General features: G+C 38.0%; 1 protein-coding gene across 1 annotated transcript in view; it reads right to left on the bottom strand.

The window, feature by feature from the left end:
• Nucleotides 1-13,225, bottom strand: part of TSHR (thyroid stimulating hormone receptor) — a 102,966-nt gene that overhangs the window by 16,312 nt on the left and 73,429 nt on the right. Inside the window, exon 8 of the mRNA XM_019731093.3 lies at nucleotides 8,501-8,578. Within this exon, the coding sequence (XP_019586652.2) occupies nucleotides 8,501-8,578 (78 nt within the window). The remainder of the gene's footprint in view (nucleotides 1-8,500; nucleotides 8,579-13,225) is intronic.

Here is a 13,225-nt window from a genome sequence, read left to right as displayed (position 1 = left end):
AGGTAGGTCACAGTACAGGAAAGATGATCTATATGGATATTGAAATCACCAAAAATTATGAGAGGGGTAGTGCTAGAGAAGTCAGTAACAGCAGATCAGTAGCTGAAATCTTCAAGAAATGAGACAAAATTACTTTGGAGTTCATGGATAACCTAAAAAGATATCTGGGTGGTAATGTCTGATGGCATGAGCGTCAAAGTTGAGGAGGGTTTTTAAGGAGGAGGGAGGGATAATGGTCCAAAAGCAACAAAGAGGAGGAAGGAGGTCGTCCAACTCAATGCCATTTCATGTAAACTGTTTATGCTTCTATGATGTGAGTCGGTAATTAACATGTTTCAAAATTATATCTTCTATTTTAAGATATTTCAAAGCTGTCAGTGCCCACAAGTAAATGTCTTTACTTTGCTCACATGAGGATTGAATTGAAACATGAATTTGCAAGTTGCTCATATGTATGACTTAGAAGGAAAGAGGTGTTATTATTGTAACTTTAATGCCAAGACAAACTTGATGACTAGAAAAGTGAAACTATTCTATCCTCGTCTATTATTTTGGGTTGAAATTCATCATTCATCAAATATTGAATGAGTTTTTGTGATGTGAGAGACATTGTGTAAGGGTTACAACAGTGGGAAAAATAGACAAAAATCCCTTCTCCTACTGTATTACCTACCAGCAGAGGGAGACAGAGAGTGGGCAAGTAAGTAAATGTCTAGAATGTCTAGCATGTCGGGTGATAATAAGCATCACGGAGAAAAATAAAGCAGGATGAAGAGTGGTGGCCAGTTTGCAAATTTAAATTGGGAATTCGGGGAAGACTTCAATGAGAAGCTTACATTTAAGCAAAACTTGAAGGAGGTGAAGGAGCAACGCCCCTGGATATCTGGGGGAAGAGTCTTCTAGGTCGAGAGAACAGCTAGTGCACAACCTGTAAGGTGAGAACATGCCTGGGGGGACCTGTTCAGTGTGGTTGGAGTAGAGGAGGAAAGAAGTAGGAGATGGGATCAGAGGTACTGGGTTGTGGGTGGGGGACAAATGGCATAGGTCTTTGAAGGCTGTGAGGACTAACTTTCTTTTGACCAAGATGATAAAGAACTGGATGATTTCAAGTAGAAATTTAATAAAGTGATCTAGCAAAGTTGGAGAATTACAACAGGTGCAAGAATAGTCATACGTGAAAGGGGTTGATGTGGTGTGTAAGAGGAGACGGTGTTTCTGAGTCAGTGCTGGTTCCACATTTTAACACCACCACTTATGGCCAGGTGACCTGGGGGACTTAGGTGCTATCTCTGCATCTCAATTTTCTCATTTGTTAAGTAGGGATAATAAAGACCAACTACTGAATGGTTAAAAAGGCTTAAGGTGATAGATTATATGTAAAGAACCTAGCACATAACTAATGCTCAAAAATGGCTGCTGTTAGTAATAAGGTTGTCTAAAGATTCACATGATCATAAATTACCAACCTTTTCTTGAAGTCTTTGTGTACAAACAAAATTGCTTTGTAACTCAGCTATCACTGTTATCCCGTTTTTTTCACCCTCTTGAATTTACATAATTACACTTTTTTTTTTTACACCCATAGCTTCTATAACCTATGAAATCTCATGGAGTTTCCTGTCTCAGCATAATGGATCTTGCAATGAAAAACGACCTGTAGATTGTAATTCAGTAAGGTCAGAGCTCCTCCACACAGTAGAGAGAGGAAATGATGGCAATTTATTGCAAGTCAGGTGCTGAAACAGACATCTATCCTCCTCAATGTGAAATCCTCTCCCTTCCTCCCCATCCCCTACACACACGCAAAATGACCATCATCATAGTGACAAAAGGATCAGCCTCAATGCTACCGGTGAGAAAGGGTCCACTTTTTTATAAAGAGTGTTTACTTCTTTTAGACTCAGAGCAGAAAGTAATTAACAAAATGGATTGCAGAGACGTGGCAGAGATAGTGTGTCAGAATGGAAACCCTTAGCTACCTTATTTCCTTCCACCTGTTGTAAGAGTAAAACTCCCAGGAGAGTCAGAGAATTTAGTACTCATCCATATTTACTTGGAAAGAATTGAAAATAGCTTCTTTTGTTTATATTTGTGGGAGATTTATTGAAAAATGTAATCCCAGGTTGATTTAGCTTTCCTATCAGGTAGCCCATTGGCAGCGTCTTTTAGTTCATTGTAGAGTCATGAAAAAAACTTACTAGAGAACAGAGTACACATGATTTTTGCCTCATCTATTTGGCCCCATGTAATCTCATTTCTCTTTCTCATCACACAAATAATTGAGACTTGATATGGGTGAAATCACCAGAAATTATAAGAGGAGTAGTGTTGGAGACGTCAGAATTCTTTGGGGTTCATAGGATGAAATAAAATAATTTAAATAAAAATGTTTAGCACTGAGTCTAGTAGGTACTCACTGAAAAATAGACTTATTTATACTTAAAGTTTGCAAAGAAAAAATTATGCTCCCACTTGTTTTTTCTTCTGAAGATTCATAACTGTGAAGGGTCCTGCTGAAGAGTGGTGCTTAGTTAATAAAACTGTTCAGAATTTATATGGTTTAGAACATTTTGTACACATTGTTTTCCTAGGATTCAGACTCAGAAAATATTCTTTTATGTTCTATCAGTGTTGATCATGGTACGAAGCCCTTACCTAAAACAATTAACTTTAGCAAAACAATGTTATAAGAAACAGTTAATGGATTTGTGAATTATTCTTTTTAGAGATAATTAGTCATCCTAGTTTACTTTTCGGCTTGGCATAGATACGAAAACATTTACTCAGACTGAATTCCCTGATGTCAAAGGCATGATCGTTTGAGGCCGGATGATAGTACTTTTAGTCAATTGAAGAATTGCAAAGGTTTATATGACTTTGAGGATCTTTGCGATAACTCCATCACCTCTCTCCCACCCAGTCAGACCCCTAGTTGGGGAATGCTCTGAAAATTTCTCAGTTTACAAAAGTTACAAAAAGTAACCCTATCATCATAGATTGCTGTGACTTAAAGTATTGATCGTTTTTCTCATATTGGTGCTACTGATCAGTAAATTTGGATTTTGGGGGGAATCATTTATCTTGAGTTGTTGACATAACTTCTCTGGTCTGAAGATTCCCAGGGCTGAAGTCGACCATCCTCTTGTTCTCAGCAAGAAGCCAGCATGCACACAATTCTAGGAAGGTAATTGTTCTTTCTCTTCCAATTCTTCTGTGACCTTCCTTGAAGCTCTCATAGACTCCAGAAAATTGTCACAGGCCCTCTCTTTTGCTGCGCCTCTGAGGACCTGGCTGTGTGACTCAGGAAAGACGACCTGCTTTGGTTGCTTCCTCAGCAATTCGGCTCCCTTGGCATGAGTCTGGCTTGGTGCCCAAGTTGGGCACTGCAAAAGGTCTGTTTGTCTTTGCATTCATTTCAGTCTGTGAGCAGAGAGCAGCTTAGCAGACAAACGTCCTCGGTTTTCTAGCCCTAGGAGTTCCCCTTCCTCTCCAAGAGCTGCTCCAAAGGCTCTGCTCAGCAAGCACAGAAAGGAAGACAAGGCACTCCACACGGAGTAGGTCTTTGGGCTCAATTTCCCTCCCCGCTGAGGGAGGTCCAGTGCCTGCCAAACAGCCAGTAGGTACAGATGAGCAGTCCCCGTGCACTGGCTGGGGCAGAGTATCTAAGACTAATATCAGGGCTGAGGGTGGGCAAAGGCAAAGTGAAGAAGGCATGGGGCTGAGCTGAAGAGGGCCACACACTATAAGGGGTTATGCAGCAATTACCAATATTTCCATGGTGGCCCTTCAGTGGGTCACTTTACCTGCTGAGTCAGGTCACATTCCCCATAATATGATTTCAGCACAATACACATTTTAGACACTCTCCTTTGGCCCAAATTATGTTTTTCTTTCTTTCTTTTTATTTTGTTCTTTGAACACATCCTGTGCTTTCCTGTAGTCTTGCCTTTTGTTCTTTTTCTCATAACTCTATCTCCGTCTGTTGCCACTTCTATCCCTCATCTGAAGCCCATCTTAAGTCCCACCTCCTTAAATGAGGCCTTTGCTGGTTACCAGAAATGGTATTTTGATTCTCTAAATATCTCGTATGGCTCTTTTTACATTAAACTTATAGTATAGCTATTTATTCACGTTTCTCCTGAATTTGATTATAACCTCTTTAAATGCAGAGGCTGTGTTTTATCCTTCTAACTTTCATGGCGTTCAGTAAAATACCTGTGAATAAGTGAATAAATGAACATCTTGCATGAATTTGTTTCAGATTAGCCATTTCTCCTTAGAAAGGGAAGAAAAAAAGGGGAAAGAGAGGATAAACTGGGATGGGGGAGGGTTGGTAGTTAGGACAAAAACTGATTTTATTTAGGCCAAAAATTTTATCCAGGATCACCACTCAGTAATAAAAAGACAACCCAATTTAAAAAGTGGGTAAAATATTTGAATAGACACTTGACAAAAGAAAATATTTAAGTGGCTAATAAGTACACGGAAAGATACTCACCATGATTCATAATGAGGGTAACACAAAGTAAAGTTATTCTACATTCATTAGAATGGCTAGAATAAAAAAAGGTTGACAATACAATGGGTTGACTGGTACGAAACTATCATATCTCACTAGTACAAATAGAAAATGGGACAACTATTTTAGAAAACAGTTAGTCCGTATTTCCTATAAAGTTAATTGTACATTTATCCTGTGATCTGACAGTTTCACTCCTAGATTTTTACACTAGAAAAATAATAAGATATGTTGTTGTCTATGGAAGGGTGGTGAGTGAGAAAACTTTCTGGGTGATGAAAATATTCTAAGCCTTGGCTGGGGTAGGGTAATACAGTTTTGCTAAAACTCATCAACTGTACACTTGAGAACTGTACATGTTATTGTATGTACTTGTAAATTACGTATGCCTCAACAAAAAAATAATTTTGCTTAGGATCAACCTAAAAATACGAGTATTCAACATCCCCGTGGACTTTTGTCATTCCCAAAAGAACCCTGCCACAATTTTTCAGCCATCTAATAATATGAACTTGTGAAGATTATTATGAGTTAAAAAGAAAAATATAAGAGGCTTATTTTTCTGTAAACTAAGATGGTGTTGCCATGACCCTTAGATCTTCAAATGATTAATTTGATCAACTAATAGCAACAAAAGTGAATTTTGAAGTTTATTTTTATTGATATGTGTAGTGTGAACTCAAGGATATTATCGCAAAGATTTCTTCTTCTTAGGAGATACTTATAACAGTAAAGGAGACTATTGTAATATAGTCATTTTCAACAGTAAGTTAAATGCTTGTTAGTGTGGGTTACGTTTAGAGAACTCTGGTTATTATGGAAGGCATTGCATTTCAGTGTGTTCTTTCCATTGAGATTATAAACACCAAGAGCTTGTCTTTCAAAATAAGATTAAAAGAAAACTAGATAATAAAAAATGGAAAGTATAAAAATAGAAAATGAGGTCGTATATCTTGATTAAAAAAATCAGTAAGTAAAAAATGTTATTAAGTTGAAAAGGCTTTTTTAAAAAATAGCAAAAATTGGAGACTAGATCTCACTTTAGAAGTTGTACCTGTTTTAAATTAGATTCTTTTTTGAGAAATTACCTTGAAAAAAGGTGATAAATTAAGTAAGCAAGTTTCACGGTTTTTATCAACTGTTAGAGATGAATGTATTCTTTCATAAACACCTTAATAAGGCAGAAATACATACGCCAGCCAATTCTTTTCTTTAGATGGAGTTTAAGATTTTCCAAGTTTGACTTTTACATCAAATCAGAACCAAATCATGGTTATTTGAAATTCAGTTACAATTTATCAACTATTTATTGAGTACTTGCTGTCTTCTCTTTTGAAATAAGGGAATTACAAAAATTATAAGACATAGTCCATTTTCTCTAGGATCTTGAAAACTAGTTATGGGAAGAAGATATGTGGGAAATAAAGCAATGAAGATTTTAACAAAAGTTCAAGACAGGAATTAAAGTGACATCACAAGGCCATGCATAATTACTTAACAAATTCATTTTAAGACAAAAACTGTGCTGGGAATTTGAACGATACTGGATGCTTTTTTGTTCATTTCTTACTTTCTTCCTACTGGCATCCCAAATGCTGCCATCCCATTGTCCTCTCTTTCTTATGCTTTGTGGCTTTCTTTTTAAATTTCATTTTTATGAAAATAATACATGGACCTATTTTTTAAAAAGCAAATTGCAAGCTTGATAATGCACACATCAGGCCCCTGTGAAGCCCCTCCCTGCAGTACTTCCAGAATCCCCATAAGCAACCATTTTCAACTTTTGCCATTTTTCCCATAATTAAACATTTCTTGATTTATTTGTTTTTGATTCACCCACTGACTCCCTACTATGGAAGATGAGGATTTAGCTCTCTTCCATCACCCCCCGTCCCCAACACACATCCCCCCTCCTGACACTTCCCTCTACTTTCCTGAAATAGTTTTAGAACATATTTGGTTAAACCCATATTCAGTATTTGGTTATTACAGTTCAGCATATTGTGACTCATTTCCTCTCTTGTGTGACTTTTTTTGTTTCTTCATGAGATGTCTGGCTCTCTTATTAAAAGAACTTGGTGGACCTCTTGCTAAGTCTTAACCATGTGCTCTCAAGTTCCGTAGAACACTTTTTTAAACCAGTTTTTCATACAGTCAACCCTGTCAGATAATCTATCAATCCTTTTTTATTTCTAGAACTTTCCCTTGGAGCCCTCCATCCTTTAACTCTGATGTCTTAGTCTCAAGATTTCTAGGACCTCCCTTTTTGGTCATCCTGGGAATTCCATCTGTTTCTTTCCTGTGTTGATTGCTTCTTGCAATTGATTTCAGTTTTGGTTGAAATAGCTAGCTGTCTTAATTGAAAAAATTATCTCATAAAGATAGATGATTCCAAATGGAATAGGGCAGGCTTGGCTATACTTACTAAATTAAGATTCTCATCTTTCAATCCACTTCAGTAATTAAATACATGTTTTTATTGAAATTCATATTCTTAGATTTCAATCAGTTGTTTTTGCAAACTAATCTGAAGGTGTTTCATTTTCATGTTTTATACACATGGATTTTAAACCCATTTCAACTCTTGATTTGAACAATTTAAAAACAAGTTAAAATTTAATTTCTGACTTTAACGGAACAATTTTTATAAGTGACATTCACCATTTTCATCAAGAAAATCATATAACATGGAAATGTTCCCAAATATTTGTTTCTAAAGGCTCTTTCCAAATAATAAATTTCTTTAGAAAAGCAACAACTTTCCTCATGCATTGGTGAAGTATCAGCTTTATCTTGAAAGAACAGTTAAAAATGTCTTTTAAAAGTATATTTCAGGTTAAAAAAATTCTCAGAAAAGTTCAACACATCTTTTTACTTGTCTTCTTTGTAAAAAGAAAAATGCATAATAACTTTTAAGTACTTTGCCCCGAGTTAACAACGAACCCCCGTATGGTACAGTAGATTTTCAGGGTCACTTGATGCACTTACTCGTATATGGCACCTATGTATTAAGAGACTAAGGCCACAAAGCCACTTAGGTGGGTGCATTCAATTAAAAATGAAGTAAAATCATTAAAAGTGAAAGAGCAAGGATAAGTTCTTGAGACTGTGGATCACCCACTCTTTCCTTGGGATGAATCCATTCCCTACCTGACACATGAGGAATAGTGGTCAGCAGTATATAAAATATCAGTAAAACTTAATTTGTTGATTATTTTTTAAAAACATACATATGCATAGAGCTTCTAATATTTTTTTGCCTGTGCTGGATTGTCTTGTTCTTCTCCTGAGGTGCAATGTTCCATTTTGGCAAGGGCTTGACTAGATGCTCAGTGATGAGATTCTAAACTAAGACAAAACCAAAGGGACGGAGAAGACAGCACTGATCAAAAAGCTTGAGGGAGACAGACTTGATAGAACTTGCTCACCAATTGGACATGGAAATGTAAATCAGAGGAAATGCACAAATAGGTACTTTTTTCCATGCTGTTTTTAAAAATGTTTACATGCCATTTCCCCTGATGACGAGTTCTTTCAGATATGAATCAAACTATCATTTATACCATTCCTTCTTTGTGCCAGGCATTGTGCAGTGCACATACACATTTTCTGTGTAATCTAGAGTGCCTTCATCCTATTTGTAGACCTCATGTCTCAGAATTATGCAAACAGCAGCCATTCAAAATGTCTGATTTGTTCCATGAGAGGGCCTCCATGAATGTCCACCATGAATGGCTGTCTGATCAGACATCAGGGTGGCATGATGGGACATGGAGCCTTCGGGCATGAGTCTCAAAGAACAAGCACTTTCTTGCAAGCAGTAGCCTATACAGCTGGGCAGAAAAGTACTAGCAGAAGTCTTTATCTAAGACAACAATATTCCCTACCCACGAACATCAGCTGTTCCTCTTAATGCCCTCCTCCCTTCCAGAAAAAGAAAAGAGAAAAAGACTGAAATATTCTTTGGTATGTCTTACTCACAGCAAGGTTGGTCCATTGTATACTCCTCCAAATGCATCTTTGTCAATAACTGTCAGGTATTTATTCTTGTTCAGATAACTAGAGAGAGAGAGAGAGAGAGAGAGAGAGAGAGAGAGAGAATGGATTAGGTGAGGTTAAGCAAATGAACACAAATACCAAAATAAAATGTGAGCATAGTTTCCCATAGCTATTAGTTGGTTTTTAAGAATTTGGAAATTTAAGAATTAGCTTCTTCCGGTTTGAGCACTGAAAACATTCTAGGTTTCAATTATGCAAATTTATGCATGTTAATTATGGTAGAAGTCTTTGAAAGTGAGCACGTTTATGATGTAGTTTGCATATCTAATTTTACAAAAGTTGCCTAATTCCCTATGTACCTGGCCAGTGGTAATTGTATTTGTCAGTCCTCTTCAAGACCAACTGATTTAATTTTGTTTTCTCTATATTGATCAGTATTCCCATTTACTCTTGAAGACTGGGCTTCAATCAGGAACAGAATGAAGGTGGTGAAGGTGGTGAGGGGTGATGGACTGTCAGAAATTCAGACCTTTTCTTTGGGACAGAGTTGCCATATTTAGCAAATAAAAATACAACCTAGATAAACAGTGAATATTTTTTAGTATAAGTATTCCCCATGCAATTTTTTGAAAAACTTATACTAAAAGTTATTCATTATATATCTGAAATTCAAATTTATTTATTTATCTATCTATTTATTTATTTATTTTAAATAATGGCTTATTTTATTTTGGTTGTTGGCCACATGAGGAGTGCAAACAGCTGGAGAGTAAGTGGTGTGTACTCTACCACACACAACTGAAGAAATGTGCTTTCTATTTGTTTCCTTCTTTCCTTTGTGAAATTCAGATTTAATTGGGTGGCCTGCATTTTCTCTCACAATCTTATTTGGTGGAAGGCAGGTTATGTAGATAAGATTACAGAGTGTACCTTTCATGGAAGGAGTTTGATGGTCACGTTGATCTTTCCCTTTTGAAAATATATTGGGCATTTAAGGGTAAAATATTTTTGAAGCAATTAAGTCACAAAGTGATTCTGAAACATAAAATTACCTCCCAATGGATAAAAGCTTCCAAGGATTTTGAAACTGGCTTCGTCCCCCCTACCCCCCCAACACCTCCAGCGTTTTTAGAGAACAAACTTGTCTAAAAAGAAGCATAGCACATGTATATCCTTGTTATATGTGATCTCAGTTTACATGTTTAGATTAACTCACCACATAGCCTACTCAATTGAAAAATTAGTGAATGGTCACCTGCTGACGCAAAATGGATATAGCGAAGACCCTTAGGAGGTCTGCTTAGATATGGGTAATGCTTCCATCCTTCTATTTATGGTGTTTGCTCTTCATGATGGAAAAGTCTCAAGGATGATGGTTCATAATAGCAGTGTGACATGAAGACTTTCAGTCAGAATGATTCCTTTTTCAGAGCCCTCCTCCCTTTCTCTGAATCAGAGTTGAGGAGCAGGAAGGTGGCTTCGATGGTGGTTGACTTGAGGGGAAGCAGCCTCTGTTGCTGTTGAGGGCAAAGGCAGGAGCCGTGCTGCTGTGAGATTCCTGCCCTCAGCCTCTCCTGGTCCAGCAGCTCTTCTGTGGAGGATGGAACTTACTTAGAAGAAGAGATGGCAGCGTCAGAGCCAAAGATGGATCTTTACTGGCGCATTTGGAGGAACAAGAGTTTTAACATCCACCAATGAATTCTCCCTCTTCTGGGCAGGACGAGGGATTAACCAAGTGACAAGTAAGTACTTCAACTCCACACAGTGAAGTCTCATAAATTGGTATAGAGTTTGTGATTCTTTCCATTTTTTCTCAAACTGAGGTTGAGAACATCCTAATGCCATCAGTTTTCCTAAGCATGGCTTTTATTTCTTTTATGGCATTATCACAATATAAAATTATCTTGTTTTTTTATCTGATTACTTGTTCATCATCTGTCTCTCCAGCCAGAATATAAGCTCTCTCTCTCATTCATTGCTGTGCCATAAGTGCCGAATTCAATGCCTCTAAAACTATTTGTTGAATGAATGTATAAATGAGTGAATGAAAAAAAAAATCAACGCACCTGTCTTCCAAAATAGTGAGGTGGGTGATGCTAAATTCGTAGGGTGACACATGTGAAAAATAGTGGAAAATGAAAGACTAGAAGACTAGCATATGGTGTAATGGTCAACTGACTTTCTTGATGGCCGTGACAGGACAGCTGGTTTACAAATGCCACAAGGGTATGGCCCAGACATGGCCTCTTTGGCAGTGACTGGACACCAAGCTTCCAGGGCATTGTTACGTCTGAAATGGAGGGGGCCAGTTAATGTCATATATGTTAGGCCCCACTGAGGTGCTACAGTGGCCAATCTGTGTCTTCTGGATGAAGGGCTATCAACTACGGCTCTCAATCACAGGCTTCATTTGCTCATTGTTTGATTTTTCCTTCAACCCACTGTGTCCACAGAGTTCCTTTGGTCAGTGATAGCTGGAGCAGGCAAGAGGCACCTTGGAGAAAACAACAACGGGAGAGAAGACCGGGAACAGCATGATTTCATAAAAGACAACTAAGCTCAGCACGATAGCCATGCTGGCTTGTGTCTCTTTTTGTATTCTTTGGACCATGCCGCTCACAGATCACATTCTGTTCCCAGACTGCTGAGAATCAAGTAATGCCTGATGAGTTCATCTCAGTTTGTCCTCATCTCCAACTGCTGCGAGTGAAAATAGGCTTGGTCTAATCATTAGAAATTATTGTAGAACTAAATAATTGCTTGTCCAATTCTGCAGTGTTTTCATCTGATATTCAGTACGCCCCCAAGGATACGGAGGCTGGTTGATAAGTATTGCAGTTTACCAGAAACACTGCAGAAGATTGCAAACTGGAAAAGCCAGCCAGAGTCCAGGAGGGGAGAAGGAGGATGGAGGGTGCAGCCAACTTGAACGGAGATGAACTGAGTCTTGAGGGAGCCTGCATTCTCTGAAACCAACAGGGTTGTTTGGGCACTTTACCTCTTAGAGATAATTAGGTGCTTAAAAATGAAACTGTCACTGCTTCAGTAGTGTGGAGGGCTGCACTATTTCGCTTTTAACCTGGGTTCAGATTGCTGCTACTACCTTCCAACTGAATCTAATGGGGTGGAATGCAGAAACACATCTGCAGAAGCTTTAATAGCCAGGAAGAAAGTGCTTCCATCAGCCCCATTTATCACTAATGTTTATTCGGAATGCTAGTCTAGTTAACTGATTCTTTGACCATGACTTATCCTGATTCTTCTAGAATCCACTTTCTGTAAACCAGCTTGGATAAATCAATCACAAATCTTGGTAGGTTATATGGGTAACTACTCCAGACAACAATTATTTTATAAGGGTGTGTGATCATTTAAAGTATCTATTGCAAGGACAAGGTGAACATAAATGAACTTACAATAGAGTAGAACGTCTTGGAGTCAGAGAGGACAGGAAAGACTTCTTGAAATTTATGATTTCTAAATACAAATACTGGGAAAGGAGAGTAATGGGGTAGTACCTTTAAAAGTAATATGGACCCTGCTACAGGTGTGTTTTCAACACTGTTTCATTGTTTGGATGACTTACACCTCTTCAAGAATTTCTTGGAAGAAATGAAGATCTTCCTAGAAAAGATGTGCCAGATTTTTCATTTGTGGGAGACTGAGGGCTGTTAAGAAATGCTGCCCTCCTTTAAGTGCTGTGTATCTCACAGTTAAGGAAAAACATTGTGGTCAGGGAAATGAAGACGATCTGGAATGCCTTGGGGAAGAATATTCAATTGAAGAACTCAGTATTATAGTTACAATATTTTGGTTCACATCTCCACTGGACTCACTCTTGGCACATAGAAGCCATTCAATAAAAACATGCTGAATGAATAAATGAAAGTCCAGTTGCTGGGTAACTCCTAGCTAGAAGCACCCTCTATGTTATGTTTGCATGAGGAAGTGACCTATGTCAGAGGAAGGAGTATGACTGTGGCAAAGAAAGTTGTGGTGGCAGCTGAGCATTGCTCTCTGGGGAGTTTTAGGATACATTTTAGCTCTAAGATGGCATTTCAGTCTGTATCTCCATAATCCCTTTAGGGACATGTGCACTGTCACTTGTCCATGTTGTGAGACTCTCATGAGAACACTTCTGTGGGGAACCGTGTTTCTCTCGCATAGCGTTCATTATTTGGAACAGTAAAGGGAACCCCTGCCCAGCCCTCACTGCTCTATGGAAATGCTTTTGGTAACAGAAATCAGGACACCTGTCCGTAAACAGTCACAGGTGAGAAAATGCTCAAGGTTTCAATAAGCAGAGGTAAAAGCCAGCCTTGGAGCATATCCTACAAGCTGTTTAAATACTTACCCTGTGAGAAATAATAGCTTGCTTAAGCCTATAATCTTCCCTATCGTCATCTTTTCCCAGTGCTCCAAGCTGCAGTGTTTTGCTTCTACTCAGCTAATATGTGATGCTAATTAGCACATGAGTTGTGTTGACTTCTCTGTTCATAATGATTAGTGTTTTGGTACATTCTTAGCAATCAAGATGGTATTTCTTTCCCTTACCCAAATGTTTACTGTTAGATAGTAGCTAGTTACTAGAGTTTGAGAATAGAAAATACAATACAGAGAATTAGACATTTCTGAGATGAGCAACATATCCCCACACGAGCCTGTGTGGAAAGAGAGGATGGAAAAGAGTTTCCAAAGAATGAATGT

This window comes from Rhinolophus sinicus, chromosome 3 (genome assembly GCF_057876585.1).
Source record: "Rhinolophus sinicus isolate RSI-liver-muscle chromosome 3, RSI-T2T, whole genome shotgun sequence".
NCBI classification, from domain to species: domain Eukaryota; kingdom Metazoa; phylum Chordata; class Mammalia; order Chiroptera; family Rhinolophidae; genus Rhinolophus; species Rhinolophus sinicus.
This window is presented reverse-complemented; position numbering and strand designations above follow the sequence as displayed.